At 35.6% G+C, this 16592-nt stretch overlaps 1 protein-coding gene and 1 pseudogene across 3 annotated transcripts; one reads left to right on the top strand and one right to left on the bottom strand.

Moving 5' to 3' along the window:
- The first annotated feature begins 734 nt into the window (after positions 1-734).
- On the top strand, positions 735-2871 carry LOC17875768 (delta(3,5)-Delta(2,4)-dienoyl-CoA isomerase, peroxisomal). Of its 3 annotated transcripts, XR_002832628.1 has the most exons (4): positions 735-1435; positions 1873-2126; positions 2394-2455; positions 2650-2871. XR_002832628.1 is itself a non-coding variant. In XM_006280785.2 (2 exons), the coding sequence occupies exons 1-2, from the start codon at positions 796-798 to the stop codon at positions 2061-2063; spliced, it is 831 nt and encodes a 276-aa protein (XP_006280847.2). In that variant the 5' UTR covers positions 735-795; the 3' UTR covers positions 2064-2310. The 3 variants fall into 3 exon arrangements, 1 of the variants encoding a protein (XP_006280847.2); XR_002832627.1 differs by having other exon boundaries at positions 2394-2871; XM_006280785.2 differs by lacking the exons at positions 2394-2455; positions 2650-2871 and having other exon boundaries at positions 1873-2310.
- Positions 2872-6918: 4047 nt separating this feature from the next.
- LOC111830383 lies at positions 6919-9700 on the bottom strand (annotated as a pseudogene).
- Positions 9701-16592: the final 6892 nt, after the last annotated feature.

The following is a 16592-nucleotide window of genomic DNA, read 5'->3' as shown; positions in this document are numbered from 1 at the left end:
CCAAATATATAATAGGAAAAAGATGGCTGGCTACACCAACTATAGAGGAATACATGGCCATATATGCCAAGTATCATATTGTACACTCAACTATACGAATTAGATGTATTGCATGGTCACATGCATCAATTTTACAACGCCATGTAGTCAACACTATAGACAGAGCCGGTCCATGGACCAGGCTCATGAAGCATTAGATTGTGGCCCTCAATATTATAAACAAAATTCGGCCCTCTTTTCCAAAATATGTCTTTAGTCTAGTCGTTTAAGTGGTGCAAGCAATAGTTACCCATCCTGGTTCGATGCACTGAACAAGCATTATTCAGCCTTTTAATTTTTTAAGATTGTGGCCTTAAAACATTTAGAGATGGCTCTGACTATAGACATAAAATTCTGGTACACCGGTCAACGCCAGAATCAGTTGACTACATGACGTTGTATAGTTGATGCATGTGACCATGCAATACATCTAGTTCGTGTAGCTAAATATACAATATGATATTTGGCATGTGTGACCATGTATTTTTCTATAGTTGGTGTAGCCAACCATCTTTTTTCCTATATAATACAGTACTCTCAAGAACCGAATGATCCGTATACCAAAAATACCGAACCGATACTGAACCGATCTCCCATGACATTAGCGATTTTGAAAGGATGACTTCGGGCAAAGTACATTTATACCCTTCGTGATTCAAAGCTTCATTTCAAACTTTCACAATCATCTCTATCTCCTCCATAGTCCCATACCTTATCAAGCTTATCATCATCAACTCAATTTCGAAACTGGTAGCTATGGAGTCATACAAAACCCTAGAAATCGTACGCAAGAACACTGATTCCTCTGTATTTCACCTCATCCTCAACAGACCATCACACCTCAACGCCTTATCCCTCGATTCCTTCATCGAACTCCCAAAAGCTCTATCATCACTCGACCAAAACCCAGACGTCTCCGTCATTATCATCTCCGGCGCCGGAAAACACTTCTGTTCCGGCATAGATCTCACTTCCCTCTCTTCAATCTCGGCTCAATCCTCCTCAGGTAACGACAGAGCACGCTCGAGCGAGCTCTTACGGCGTAAGATCAAGTCGATGCAAGCTGCGATAACGGCGATCGAGATCTGCCGGAAACCTGTGATCGCCGCTGTACACGGCGCGTGTATCGGTGGTGGTGTTGATCTCGTTACGGCTTGTGATATTAGGTATTGCTCTGAGGATGCTTTTTTCTCGATTAAAGAGGTTGATTTAGCGATTGTCGCGGATCTTGGTACGCTTCAGAGGTTGCCGAGTATTGTTGGGTATGCGAACGCTATGGAATTGGCTTTAACTGCTCGGAGATTCTCAGGTGGTGAAGCGAAGGAGCTTGGTTTGGTTTCTCGGGTTTTTGGATCTAAATCGGAGCTTGATAATGGTGTCACCATGATTGCTGAAGGTAATTAACCTAATTTTCTCAGGATTTGTACAATTTTTGTTGGAATTTTGATTCTGAGATGATTTAGGGAATGCGAATCATGTTTTTGAATCTTATGTTCTTCAATTTATGCATTTTTGGTTCAAATCAATTGCTGAAATCTGCTGATTCAATGCTCAATTTTGTTCGAATTTGATTCTGAGATGATTTAGGGAATGAGAATTATGTTTGAATCTGCTGATTCTATGTTTGATTTATTTCAATTATGATTCTGAAGATTATTGGTTTTGGAGTTGTAATTTGCTGATTCTATGCTTGATTTGTTTCAATTTTGATTCTGAGATGATTGGTTTTGGAGTTGTAATCTGCTGACTCTATGCTTGATTTGTTTCAGTTTTGATTCTATGATGATTGGTTTTTTGGAGTTGTGAAAATCGGAGTTTTATCGATGTTTACAGGAATAGCAGCAAAGTCTCCACTAGCAGTGACAGGGACAAAGGCAGTGTTATTAAGGAGCAGAGAGGTGAGTGTAGAACAAGGTCTTGACTACGTAGCAACTTGGAACTCGGCTATGCTTATATCAGATGATCTCAATGAGGCTGTTTCTGCTCAGATGATGAAAAGAAAGCCTCGTTTTGCTAAACTGTGATGATACAGTCTCTGTTGCTTCTTGTCTTTCAAAGACAGTGTTTATCGTTCGTCCGGTAACAAAGTAATAAGATCATTCTTCAAAGAAGTTTAGTTTGTTATGATATATGTCTATAAATGGTTTCTTCACATGAGAGTTTGATTTAAGACTCTACTTAGTGCACATAGTCTATTGGTAAATGCTAGACTTGTATTATGCTGTTGAATCAGGATTCATCAATGTTTATTAATTACTGTGCTTCGCTCCATTTTTAACATGATCTATAGAAATCAATACGAGCATCTGACAGAAGATCTCTTTGCTTCTCATAAGCTGATTTTTTCAATGCAGTATTTAACAATTGCTCTGTTTAAGCAGCATCCTGTTATAAGGCAAGTCTTTCCCATTATCAGGTAAGCCTTTGGCCATGTTGATGCATGTGCCAGCTCCTTAATCTGATTCTTGCTTTGTTAATCAGAAACGTCGTAAGTGCGGTAATATTCGATATAGCCATGTATATACCAACAGTCTGTAACTAGATGTGAGATGAAACGGTTCAGCTAACTTGCTCAGAAGTTCATTGACCGTATCTTGGTTTCTTATCTAGATATAGAGAAATAGTACTAGATTGTGTATACAAGGCTTCAAGATGAATCCATGCTTTTGTATCTTCTCGACAACGGCCTCGGCACTGCAAAGTTCTTTGAAGATGAAACCTTTGCAAGTTTCTCAAATCTTGTGTACTTGGTTAATATAAGCCACTAGATTTTAATTTGTAATTCATGTTTTTAAAAATCGATAGATTTTGTTGGAGTTTATTTAATAATTATCAAGATTGCATAATATCAAACTTTACTAAGGTCCGATTGGTAACATGAGTTATCGAACTTGAGTTGCAGTAAATATTTTAATTTGATGTAACTTGCAGTTTAATTATACATGTTTTATCTCAGTGTTGTTAAAAAAATAGTAAAATAACCCGTATTGAACTGTGAGTTTAATAATATTATAATATCTACTTAAACATGGTCCTTCTTACAACTCGTCTCGTCATATAATCTGATGGAAGCATATTAAAACATTTCCCGTGTTATACTCCGTCATGTCATATAATCACCAAATAAATAAATACATGTCTAAAAAAAGGGCAAAGTCAATAATATTTTAGTATAAACTTCGTTTAAAGCTAAAATATTAATAACACTGAAACTTTTAAAAAGTATTAAAATATTTTAAATATTTTAAACTTTATATGTAGTTAACAACCATTCTCGTCTTACAACCCGTCCCGTCATATATTCCCAAAAAATTAAACCCATGTTTATAGTCCCGTTATTCGTAGTTGGATTGTTATAATCTTATCTATAATTTTTTTGTACTTTTATCATCCATATGTTTTATGTAATAAAATAAATTAAAAACAAATAAGAGCATATAAAGATTTTGGAGAAATATTTGAAAAAATATGGAAAATAAGAAATGATATTATATTTATTAGGGAGAGATTTTAGGGATTTTGTTAAAAATGATTATTATTAGTTTTTAAAAATTTAACTAAATAATTAATGCTAATGGCATAGCCTTGTAAATAACTTCCAACTCCAAAGTTTTTTTTTCAAAAAATGCTGTAAAAATGTTAATATATACATATATGTGTCCCAATGGTTTTGTGAATGCCTTCAAAGAACTTCTCCGCTTCTTTCACACCCAAAACTATCTCTATCATGCAATATCTTCATGTAATAGTCTAACAGATTATAAAGCTGATGATGATGTGAACTCAACCATCTAAAGTAGCAAACAAAGATGAAAACATAGATGTAGGCATGACCAAAAGCTAACATTAACCGTATTTCTAACCGTAACTAGACCGTTTATCAGCCGTAACTGGACCATACCCGTATAAAACGGTTAAAAATCGTAACCGTTAACCGTATAAGTAAATTAGTTACGGTTAAAAAATATACTAACCGTAATAAACCGCCGGTTAACCGTACAGTTAAACGCTTGGTTAACCGCATATTTAAATCCTTAAAATAAATTATATTAGAACTGTATACAATGAAAAGACACATCACATGTTTGGATAAATTTTTTACCTTATTAAAAGCAACACAACAAGTTGAACTCGTAAGTAATCAAAATATTTCATACTAAACTATTAGTCTATTATTATTCTTATTTCTGTGTGTATTCGATGTTGAGATTCTCAGTTTCGATCCAATACCCAGATTTACTAATTCACTATAAATATTTGAAATCACATATATTTTTTACTTGTAAAATAAATAGTATTTCATAAGATTTTATCTCCAATATTAATATTATAATAATCATCAAATAACCGTAACCGTATATAACCATAACCGTATATATAATGTTTAAAGTTATGGTTAAAGAAAATTATAACCGTTAACCGATGGTTAATTTACCGTAACCGCATTAACCGTAACCATGGTCATGCCTACATAGATGGTAGTGAATTTCTCATTCGGTTTTCTTGTTCATTCCATTGCTCAAATCACTTGAGCCATTTGTGCCCTTTGATCTAAACACAAAACAATGCAAAAAGCTAACAAGTGTCAAAAAGACTCAACACAAATTTTACTCAGTCGCTTCTTTCTTTCGAGAAGATTAGACACAAATTTTTTTTGCATCGTTTCATTCAAAGCGACAGTGGCCCCACAAGTAAAAGCTATCAATTTTTATTTATTTTTTTCTCAAACCAAAACGTTTGGTCTTCTTTTTTTTTTTGAATAATCAAAGATTGGGCCGACACCGATACATCCTTTCAAACCCGAAACCAAAACATGTTATATAATTTCGTTCCAATCGCTATTTGAATCGGCGACCTCTGAGTTTTTGCTAGAAATCTTTACCGATTGAGCTATTAGTGGCTAATGTCTCAATCTCTGATGGCTGCTACAACAACGACGACGAATCGCAACCACACCAATTTGAAGAAACTCCGATTGTCCTTAGACAAGCCGGTTACTAAAGTCTCCGTCGGACGAGAATATCACACTCGCTGCAGAGGATCTCTTAGATTCGAGTTATTTAGTTCGTGCTTCAGTATCAAAAATGAAACCAAAACGTAGAGATCGTTCCGCATTGAGATCTCGTCGAGTTGATAGTAGAATTTTGGCTGGAGAAGAAGGATATTATTCTACTTTGTGTATTCGTAGTTATACAAATGGGTACAACAACTTCAAAGCATCATCATTGCTACGACTCTCTATTGAGGTGAATTTATGTATACTGTTCTTGCTTCCATTATTATTTATTTGTACTGATCAGAGTTCTTTTGAGTTGATGAAGGGACATTGTTATTGTAATTTGTTTAGGAACCTTTTAAACCGTTCAAAGAGGAAGAGTTAGCTGAAGTCAAAAGTGCCTTCTCTCGGAGAAAGAGGTGTGATTCAGAAGCTCTAGTGTGTTATGTTCATGTGATTGATTGACTTATACAGGGGTTTATTAACTAGTTTGTGTTGTATTTTTAGAATGAAGGTTTTGGTTTCGCATAGGAACTCGAAAATTGATATTAGTGGAGGAACTTTACAATGCTTAATGCCGATGAGATGGCTTAACGACGAGGTGGTTCTTTGGTATGCTCGTTAAACCGATCTAGTTCACATATGTTTTATCTAAAAAATTTCTTTCAGACTCCTTATGTTATCTTTTTGATTATGTTAAAATTATAGGTCATCAATCTTTATCTTGAATTGTTGAAAGAGAGAGAAACTAGAGATCCTCAAAAATACTTCAAGTGTCATTTTTTCAATACTTTTTTTTTACATTAAGGTATGTTCTCTGTTTTTGTTCTTATGTTTATTAAGGTCTCAGTTTCCTTGTGTCGGATCATTCATTTTGCTATGACTTGCTTCGATAAAATATGTTTAGTGCTACACTTAAGTTTTTTTTTCCAATTTCTCTGTATGTTTTGCTCCTATTATCAAATTCCTATAACTCAGGTTTTATTCACTTGTTAATGGCTTGTGTCGGTTATAAATGTTTACGAATGTTCACAGGCTTATGTTCACAGGATCCTAAATGGACCGTCGCCTCTTGGTGATAGCTTGGATGTTCTTTGTGTTGGAAATCTCTCAGGCCTCATATGTAACCAGACGCAATCTTCTGCTTCAAATAACACTTCCTTTCTTCCTCGATCAGCTTTGCGTTTGTTGTCGATGGCCTTCTTCTTTAAGTTGCCTTGGGCTTTTTCATGCAACTTCTTGATGATTTTTTCCTCTTCTTAATCCATCTTGACAAGCCTGTTCTATCTGAGGTAAAGGTGCTAAATCTATGGGAGAGAAAGGGTTAATGCCATAGACTGTCTCGAAGGGAGATAGTTTTATAGCCGAGTGAACGACACGATTATAAGCAAACTAAATAAAAGGAATGCAATCAAGCCATGTAGCCATATTCCTACCAAGAGTGGCTCTAAGTAAAGTTGAGAGAGTTCGGTTTACCACTTTGGTTTGACCATCTGTTTGAGGATGACAAGTTGTAGAAAATAGAAGTTTGGTACCTAACTTTCTCCAAAGTGTCTTCCAAAAGTGACTCAAGAATTTGGTGTCACGATGAGAGACTATGGTCCTCAGGATCCCATGGAGGCGCACCACTTCTTTGAAGAACACCACTTCCTTGAAGAATAAATCCGCGGTTTGAGTGGCGTCATTGGTCTTGTCACACGGGATGAAGTGTGTCATCTTGGAGAACAGGTCCACGACGACAAAGATTCAATCTTTGTGTCTAATCTAGGGAAAATTAAGACAAAATACATAGAAATATCTACCCAAGGGGCATTAGGAATATGTAATGGTAAATATAGACCATGAGGATGTAACCTGGATTTTGCCTTGTGGCAAACAATGCATCAAGAACAAAATCTCTCCACGTCTTTCTTGAGATGGGGCCAAAAGAAATGATCCATGACCATGGCCAAGGTGTTGTCTATACCAAAGTGACCCATCAACCCTCCACAATGTGCTTCGGTGAGTATCAACTCTCGCATTGAGCCTTAAGGGATGCACAACCGCTTATCTTTGAACAAGAACCCATCTTACAAGTAGAATGCTTGATAATTCTGGATCATCCTTGTACAACTCCTTGATGTGCTTAAAACCCATTACTTTAGCCTCCATTGTAGCTATAAGGGCATGTCTCCTCGATAATGCATCAGCTATCACGTTCTCCTTTCTCTTCTTGTACTTGATCACATATGGGAATGTCTCAATGAACTCCAACCACTTTGCATGTCTCCTCTTAAGTGAAGTCTGACCCTTGAGATGCTTCAGAATTTCATGGTCGGTGTGAATGATGAATTCCTTGGACAACACGTAATGTTGCCATGTCTCAAGTGCTCGTACTAAGGCATAAAGCTCTTTGTCGTAGGTCGGGTAATTCAATGCTGCTCCACTTAGTTTTTCACTGAAAAATGCTACTGTTCTCTTCCTCTGATGTAGTACAGCTTTAATTTCCAAACCTGATGCATCACACTCCACTTCAAACATAACTTCAAAATCTGGAAGTGCTAAAACTGGTGCTTGTGTGAGCCTCTCTTTCAGCGTGTTGAATGACTGTTCTTGAGAATGGTACATTTTTCTTGATTACAGCAATCATTGGTGCATCCACTGTGCTGAAGTCTCCGATAAACCTCCTTTAGAAGCTTGCTAGTCCATGAAAACTACGGACATGTCCAATGGATGTTGGAGTAAGCCATTCGCGGATCGCCTTGATCTTTTCTTCATCTACCTGTAGGCCATTTTTACTCACTACAAAACCTAAGAACACACACTTTTCAGTATAAAATGAGCATTTCTTTAGGTTCGCATAAAGGGCTTCCTTTTGAAGTGTTTTCAAAATTAACTCTAAGTGTTTAGTGTGATCAGAATAGCATTTACTGTAAATAAGTACGTCATCAAAGTAGACAACAACAAATTTACCAATAAATAACCTTAAAACCTGGTTCATCAATTGCATGAAGGTGCTTGGTGCATTGGTTAGCCCGAATAGCATAACGACCCACTCATAAAGACCTTGCTTGGGCTTGAAGGCAGTTTTCCACTCGTCGCCTTCCCTCATTCGGACTTGGTGATAGCCGCTCCGTAAGTCAAGTTTAGAGAAGATGATTGCACCCTTTAGCTCGTCCAACATGTCGTCTAGCCTCGGAATAGGATGTCGGTACTTGATGGTGATATTGTTGATCGCTCTACAGTCCACACACATCCTCCATGTAACATCCTTCTTCGGTACCAACAGAACTGGTACAACACACGGGCTGAGGCTCTCTCTGAGGTACCCTTTGTCCATCAAGTCGCGCACTTACTTTTCTAGCTCCTTAGACTCCTCTAGATTCATTCGGTAAGGTGGTTTGTTAGGTAGAGCAGAACCTGGTACAAAATCGATCTGATGTTCGATACCACGAATAGGGGTTAGTCCTGGTGGAATCCCCTCTGGAAAAACGTCAATGTACTGATCTAGTACAGCTCGTACGTCAGTAGGTAGTTCAAGTTCACCTAAACCTGTACTTAAACATTCTTTGAAAACCATTAGTACCACGGTGCCATGGGCACTCATGGTTTTACAAATTTGACTAGAACTTAAGTAAATGCTAGAAGTTCTTACCTCGACCTCTTTGTTCATGTGTTTTTAAAATTCGTGAACTTCTGATGGACTTAGTGGGGCAAGGTTAAACTTACGGTCATTGTGGGTGAAAGAGTAGTGGTTTGTACGACCATCATGATTGGTAGCTCGATCGAACTGCCATGGTCTTTCAAGGAGAAGTTGTCCGGCTTTCATTGGAACTATGTCACAAACAACTTGGTCTTGGTACTTTCCAACGTTGAATGATACAGTAACTTGTTTAGCAATCTTTAGCTCAGCATCATCGTTCAGCCATCTAAGTTTGTATGGTCTCGGATGCTTTCTCTTTTGAAGACCTAACATGTCTAGCATATACTTGCTACTATTATTAGTGCAAGAACCTCCATCAATAACCAAAGTACATACCTTGTTATTGATTGTGCACCGAGTGTGAAAGATATTTTCTCCTCGGGGTTGACATACACGCTCAACATACGTCGGATCAGAAGGAGTTCTCCTACATCAGAATACTCTACATCTTCCTCTTAATAATTCAGGTTCTCATCTAGCTCGTCCCTACCTCGACACTTAAAACAAGTAATATCACGGGTTAGAGATTGACTAGTGCTAGGAAGCTTACCTGGTTCAGGCTTGGCGATCTTAGGCGCTTCAATAGACTTATTCTTGAATTGAGAATCGTTGTCTATAGCCTTGCCTTTGTCCATGCCTTGGTTGTTACTTGTATTCCAAAGTGTACTACTTCTGCTTTGATTGCTCTGAGACACCTTACGCTTAATTTGTTGCTCCACTTGTACAACCTTGTGAAGTAGTTCATGTAGGCTGCTATAGTTGGACGTCTCCACTTTTTGGGCTATACGCTCTTGCAACCCGTCAATGAATCGAGCCATCAATGACTCGATTGATTCTTCTAACTCCAAGGAGTTCATGAGCTTCTCAAACTCTTCAAAATACTCGTCCACGGTCCTTGTTCCCTGAGACAATATTCTAAAACGTTTTTGTAAGTCTCGATGATAGTGATCAGGAACATACCTCAATCTCAAGAGGTACTTCATGTCTCCCCAATTGTTAATGGGAGCAAATCTTTGTCACCTCCTCTAGGCCACTGCCTTATCCCACCAAGATAAGGCGTTGTCGGTGAGTTGAGCTGATGCTGAGACTACCTTTTGGGGTTCTTCATATCCATAACATTGGAATATCTATTCCATCCTTTTCTCCCATTCCATGTAAACCTCTAGATTTGATTTTCCTGCAAAAGTAGGAGGTGTTAGTTTAACATCTCGGTTTTGTTCACGGGTGTCCATCTCTCAAGTACGGTTCCTCATCAAGGGATCTTCTCTCCACTGATGTTGACGCGTTAATGGATCAGGTGGTGGATTATCGTCGTCATCCAGGTCAAGGGAGTCATCTTCCTCTTCACAGACATTCCTTCGAGCCTGGACTGGTTCAGCTTTAGCTCTAGGCTGAGGCTGCTCCAAACGACCTATCCTTTCGCCAAACCCTTCTAGTTGTGATACAAGACTCGGTGGTGAGCTTGTATTAGGATAGAAATGATGGCTTCAAAAGATGGCAGTCGCTTCTCTCTTGTGAAGGGAAGGAAAGATGGTCGCTGATGTAGATCTGACACGATGGCGGTCGCTTCTCTCGTGTGGGATCGAGTGAAGGGGAAGTGCTGGCGGATTGAAGTACACCACAGAGATATGAATGGTCTCTGATATAGTACACGATCTTAGCCTTGTGGAGTCACACACACAAGACAAGAACAAGCTTATTCTCTTAAGAACACTTAAAGAGAAGAAGTGAAGAAAGTTTGGTTCTTTATTGATAATCAAGGGTAAAAAACTCGTACAACTGCTATAAAGGGAATTTATAAGAGTTCTTCAGCTAGCCCTAAGGCCGAAATAAATGTAAAAATGCAACAAAGGAAACAAATAAAACTACAAAGATAAATCCATTGTTTTGGAAAGAAAATAAGTAACATACTAAAGCAAACTTAGAACCTCGTGATGAGCACGTCTTCTAGCCGTTGTTGGGGCTTAATGGACCTGCAAATATCAAAAATATTGAATAGAACTTACCTGGTTGCGATCTAGGCCCAATAGATGTTCTCTGAACTACGTCTTGTACTACTTCAGGAGTCTTGTTAGGTGTCCGTTTGTTTGTTGGTTTCTTGAAGTAGATGGCTTCTTGGAGTTTCTCTTGGGTAGCTTGATCAGTCTGTTGAAGCTCTTCCAAGTCCTTGATGTCTTGTTCTTGATCTTCACTCTCTCGATCACTCTCGAAGGTGAAGCTTGTTTTGCTCGTCTCTTGTAACTCCATTGTCTTCTCTTGGATTCTAGAGGTTTCTTGGCCTGTCAAAGGAGAATTCATACATGGGGAAATGGTATGGTCAAGACTCATTTGGGTGAATGTTTCAGCAAGCTCTTCCTCGGCGATGGGATCATATCCGTCGTGATGGAGTAAAGGTGGTACAAACCAGTTGACGTAGTTCAGCTTTAGTGAGCTCACAATGTCTTGTACAGCTAAGTTGAATCTCTTTCTAAGCTGTTTAGACTTTGAACGTTTCATGGGACCTTTTGGGACGACTGGTACAGGGTGTGGTACAAGATCTGGTGCATGAACTAGTTCAGCGGGTTGGACAGGATAATCGATGTCCGCATCATAGTGTCTCATAGTTTTCTACTGAGTTGATACCATCTTCTTCAATTTGTACTATGATACTCAGTCACAAGTTTATTTTTTCCCTGTTATTTATGATCAACCGCAACTAAAAGCAACCACTATGCTATGTAATTTTGTGTTATGTATTTAGAGATGTACAGACACTCGTCTTTTGCAATTTCCTAGGTAAAACTGCGGGATGTTTATGCTTAAATACATAGATTTTTATAGTTGATGACTGAGGCTACAATTTTCCCAGGTAATAAGAAATATCAGGGTCTTCATTTGTTTTTGAATCCATGTCAGTGCTACATCTGAAATTGAAAGAAATAGTCAGAAAACATATCCTAATCTGTATTAAACAAGAAGTAATACTAATTCTGAACATGATTGGTTAAGATATGCCATACTTCAGGTTAAGGATATGCCATACTTCAGGTTAAGAACAACAAAGGAGATACTGAGACTGCCAGCCAACTAATTAGCCCGTTTTTGGTGATATCACCTTATAATTTTACAAAGCCAATCAAGCTTTAAGTTTGTTTTGATTCCTTTTGTGTGTTTTGCATGACTTTCACACAAACATCATCTAAATGCGATTGGCTAAGCCGCTAAGGAAAGGTGAAAGTTTTGTCTTCTTACGACGACCGCCTAGACCGCCTAAAGTTACGTAGGTTGTATTTTTATTATCGCCTAGACTGCCTAAAGTTATGTAGTTGTATATTTGTAATTTTGATCTGCATATATTCAAAAAACAAAATTTTACCTCCATATATATAATTTTTTTTTTTTTTTGGTCACCTATATATATAATTTAAACGTTCATATGTTATTGATAGAAATTAAATAACTGTTATTATCTGAAATTTGTTTACGATTTATTAATTTTATTTTTCTAACACGTACATTTACATAAATTTTATCTATAATATCATATATATAATGTTTTATTTTACAAACGCCTAAACCGCCTAAAATCGTTTAGGCTCCGATTAGTGTTCTAGGCGCTAGGCGTTAGGTTAACATCTAGATACCGCCTAACGTTTTCTTCAACACTAATCGTAATTGATGTTTACTTTCACCAAAACTAATTTTAATTTGATTAAATTCAAAATAAAAATAATTATTTGTATATACATCAAGCAAATAAATTACAGGTATGTGTATCTATCTATACATTTTTGAAGTACATTTTGTAATAAAAATCTCTCTCTAATAAATCAAATCTCTCTCCAATATATTTATATAATCTTTTTTTTATCGTCTTTAGATTTATTAATTATTGCAAACTGTGAGAATTGTTACAAAGATAATCTACCATGGATAATTCCTTCCGACCCTATTACATTCACTATTGACAACACTTCTTTGCTGATCTTGAACGCCTATTTCTTCATGCTGATCTTGGACACCATCTTCTTCTTCAATAGCTAGAATCACGGCGAATGGCTCTAATTGCGCATCACTGGAGATCTCATGTAAACTTGTCTCTATTAATCTGCAGATATATTAATAAATCTGCAGATATATTAATAAATCACGCTATTTGGGTTCGAACCCCAAACCTCCTGGTGTAAAAGCATTACGAAACCCTTACTCAACACCACTCGACCAAAGGAGCTTCCACATAGAATCTTATTTATTTGTAATTTATATTATTACCTAAAAATAAAAGTAAAAACATAGTCATGCGGTGTACAACGGGTTAGATACTAGAATATATGAATACAAGATTAAGGTTTAGGCTATGGACCAAGTAGTTTAGTTTCTAATAGGCCGATAATGGGCATCTGTGCAATTATATAATTATTCATAACATCAACAACAAAGTTTATTTATACATACAACTTTCCAAAAATAAAATATTCAATGCATAAATAAACTTTGTTGTATATATACCATTGTAATTTTTGGTTTGTGAATATGATATATAGTATAAATTTAATAAGAAAAGAAATCTTCAATTATAAAAATTTAGTTTTCTTTATTTTATTGTATGTAAGTATTTGGAAAAATTACAGTCAAGGACTCCAACCTCCTATAGTGCAATGACAAACAAATGATCGACATTCACCAAGTCTCCGTCTTCGTCTCATACAATGATATGCACATTCATGACAAAAGCCAATTATGTTTTCAGCAGCCATAACTTCAATATGTTCATCTGGTGGAAGTTCATCTAATTTAAAATTAATTTGAGGGCTTGCTGCTGAATACAAAGAATGATCTTCCTCTTCATAATCATATTTTGCCTTGATATTTGATGCACCTATATTTTTTCAGAATTCATATTACTTTAAAAAATCAATATTTCAAGAGAATTAAAACAAATTTACATAGTAACGACACTAACATATATTAAACTTACATGATAAAATAAGAATCAGAAGAGTTGAAAACATGAAAATTGTCTTCATGTTTTTTTAGGAAGTTTGGTAATATTTCAAACAAGGTTGTTGAAATTGATTTTGCCAATGTTTTGAGTTTTGTTGTGTAGTTTTTAAAAGTAAACAGTATCATATTTATATATGATTTTACTTATGTTACATATGAGTTCCTTTTTAATCAACGTTTTATTATAAATGAAGGTAAAACATATAGGCTAGTCAATTTAAATTTTATTTTTGTTTAAACGTTAACATAGAAATGTATTTATTATAAATATTAACTATCTCCTTATTTAAGACAAAAATAACTTATGCCTTCAACAAATTACTACATTTTTCATTAAATATGAATAGAATACAAAACTCTACTAAAGATATCTTCTTCTTAGTTCATAAAATTTATCTTAGTTTAGTTTTAATCGATTTAATTTCAGTTAGAAACTAAAAACCCGAATATGTCTTTGTATATTTTTCTTGCGCTGCAAGTTTCATATCGTTTCTAGCCGTTTTCAACCGTTCTCTTTAAATTCTACTTCTTGTTCAGAGTCATGTGAGTGTGTGTGGAGATACTATTGCATGTCCTATTCTTATACTTCATGATATATAGTATATGTTACGATTAAACTCTGCACCCCATCTATTGTAACTGTATTGAGCTAATTGCTCTGGCATTAACTATAGTCGTTTGGGTTCATTCCTATTCTAGCATTGAGAACATGTAAATTGAAGAACTCAAAGATCAAGAATCATTGAATCTCCTACTAAACAACCTAAATCCCAATTAAGAGACTACTCACACATATCAATTTAAGAACTTTTGCGCTTCTTTCACACCCAAAACTCTCTCTATTATGCAATATCTTCTGATGTGACACTCGACCATCTAAAAATAGCAAGCATAGATCAATTGAATCAGAACAAAGAATCCTCCAGATCACATGGAAACATATAGTTGATACTGGAAGCTTCGCTCGATCTACTTGTTCACTCCATTGCTCAACCACTAAGCTTAAAAAGCTCAACACAAATTTTTTCTTTCGAGCAGATCAGAAAATAAATTGCATCGTTTAATTCAAAACGACAGTGGCTCACAAGTAATGTAGAAGAAAGCTATCAGTTTTTTTAATTTCATTTTCCTCAACACAAAATGCTTCGTCTTCCCCGATTCAATCTCCGATGGCTGCTGCAACGACGATGAATCGCAACCACACCAATTTGAAGGCCGTGAAGAAATGCCGATCCTTCTCGGACAATGCGATTTCTAGTACTAAAGTCTCCGTTGGACGAGAGTATCACACTGGTTGCAGACGATCTCTTAGATTCAAGTTATTAGTTCATGCTTCAGTTTCGAAAACGAAACCAAAACCTAGAGATCGTTCCGCATTGAGATCTCGTCTGGATGATAGTAAAATTTTGGTTGAAGAAGAAGAAGAAGATTCTTCTACCTGGTGTATTCGGAGTTGTAAAAATGGGTACAACAAATTCAAAGCATCATTGCTACGACTCTCTCTTGAGGTGAATTTATGTATACTCTTCTTGCTTATGGTTTGTTTGACTATAATCATGTTCGTTTCATAATTGCAAGCGACTGCGATTGGGATTATGAATCGCGAGATGTTGATGCGGCTAATCGTAAATAAAACAGTCTCGTAGCTGAGGCTAATCGTGAGATGTTTTTTCTTACAATATCATGATGAACAGTATCACGATGAACAGTACCGGCCGGATCTGATTATGTGTGTTTTTTAGGGTTTTAGCGATTTTAGGGGTTTTAGAACTATCGTGCTGATAACGTGTTGTAAACTAGAGAGAATCGAGATGGAATCGAGATGCCTTTATTCATGAGTAAAGAGTCCTTTATATAGAGGATGGATACAAGGTTGAAAAGTAAAACCTAATACAAATAGGAAAAGATTAAGCCTCCTCAGTATGAGCCGGACCGGGGTTGATCATGGGCCGGACAGAACTGGGCTTGTTATGACAATCCACCATTTAGTTATAACACTATCTACACATTTTTGAAGTACATTTTGTACTAAAATATATTTTGGGTTATAACCTTTTATTTTGTAATATTTTCATAATCAAACCCTTGCCATTTGAATAAGTAACAAAACTTAAAAGTACATGTTGTAATTTAATCACAAGCAAATAGCAAAATTAGAAACACATATTTATTAAATCAAAACATTTTCCAAAAACTCTCTCAAATAAATCAAATCTCTCTCCAATATATTTATATAATCTTATTTATATGTAATTTATATTATTACATAGAAAATATATATAATAAAAAAAAATTCCGCATATTTTGCAATTAAAGTTTTAAAAACGGATGTATATTACTCGATCAATAAAGGAAATTATGTATGTAAAACGTCTACATAAGGTATAAACTTTTAGATAATAGTTCAAAACCATTATAAATATGACTAATATGCTCACAACTAGAAATAAGCAGGAAGTTTTCTTTCTCAGACATCCAAATTATTTGTTTACTCGGTTTAATCCAGTTCTTTATTAAGAAATTTTAAAAGGTTATAAACGGCATTTATATGGTTTTTATAAGGTTTTTAAAAGGATTACACAGTTTTTATATGCTTTTAATATGATTTTTCAAAAGTATTTATACGGTACTTATGAAATATATATAAATTTACACACATGTAAAGATAATTTGTGTCTATAAATATAAGTTTATACATATTTTTTGATAAATTTCAAATTTTATTGTGACTTTTTGATAAAATTAGAAAGAGTGATATTTTTAAAAAGTTGTATTGGAATAGGAGTATTATTAAAACGATATATAGTACAATTTAATAAGAAAAGAAATCTTCAATTATAAAAATTTAGTTTTCTTTATTTTATTGTATGTAAGTATTTGGAAAAATTACAG

This window comes from Capsella rubella, unplaced genomic scaffold (genome assembly GCF_000375325.1).
Source record: "Capsella rubella cultivar Monte Gargano unplaced genomic scaffold, Caprub1_0 scaffold_8, whole genome shotgun sequence".
Taxonomy (NCBI): Eukaryota; Viridiplantae; Streptophyta; class Magnoliopsida; order Brassicales; family Brassicaceae; genus Capsella; species Capsella rubella.
The sequence above is the reverse complement of the archived record's forward strand: the minus strand, read 5'-3'. Positions and strand labels throughout refer to the sequence as shown.

Bases quoted from the DNA above. Each gene is read 5' to 3' on its own strand.
- LOC17875768 (XM_006280785.2), top strand. From the start codon at position 796: ATGGAGTCATACAAAACCCTAGAAATCGTACGCAAGAACACTGATTCC. The intron at 1,436-1,872 runs GTAATTAACCTA...CGATGTTTACAG, and splicing joins TGTCACCATGATTGCTGAAG to GAATAGCAGCAAAGTCTCCA.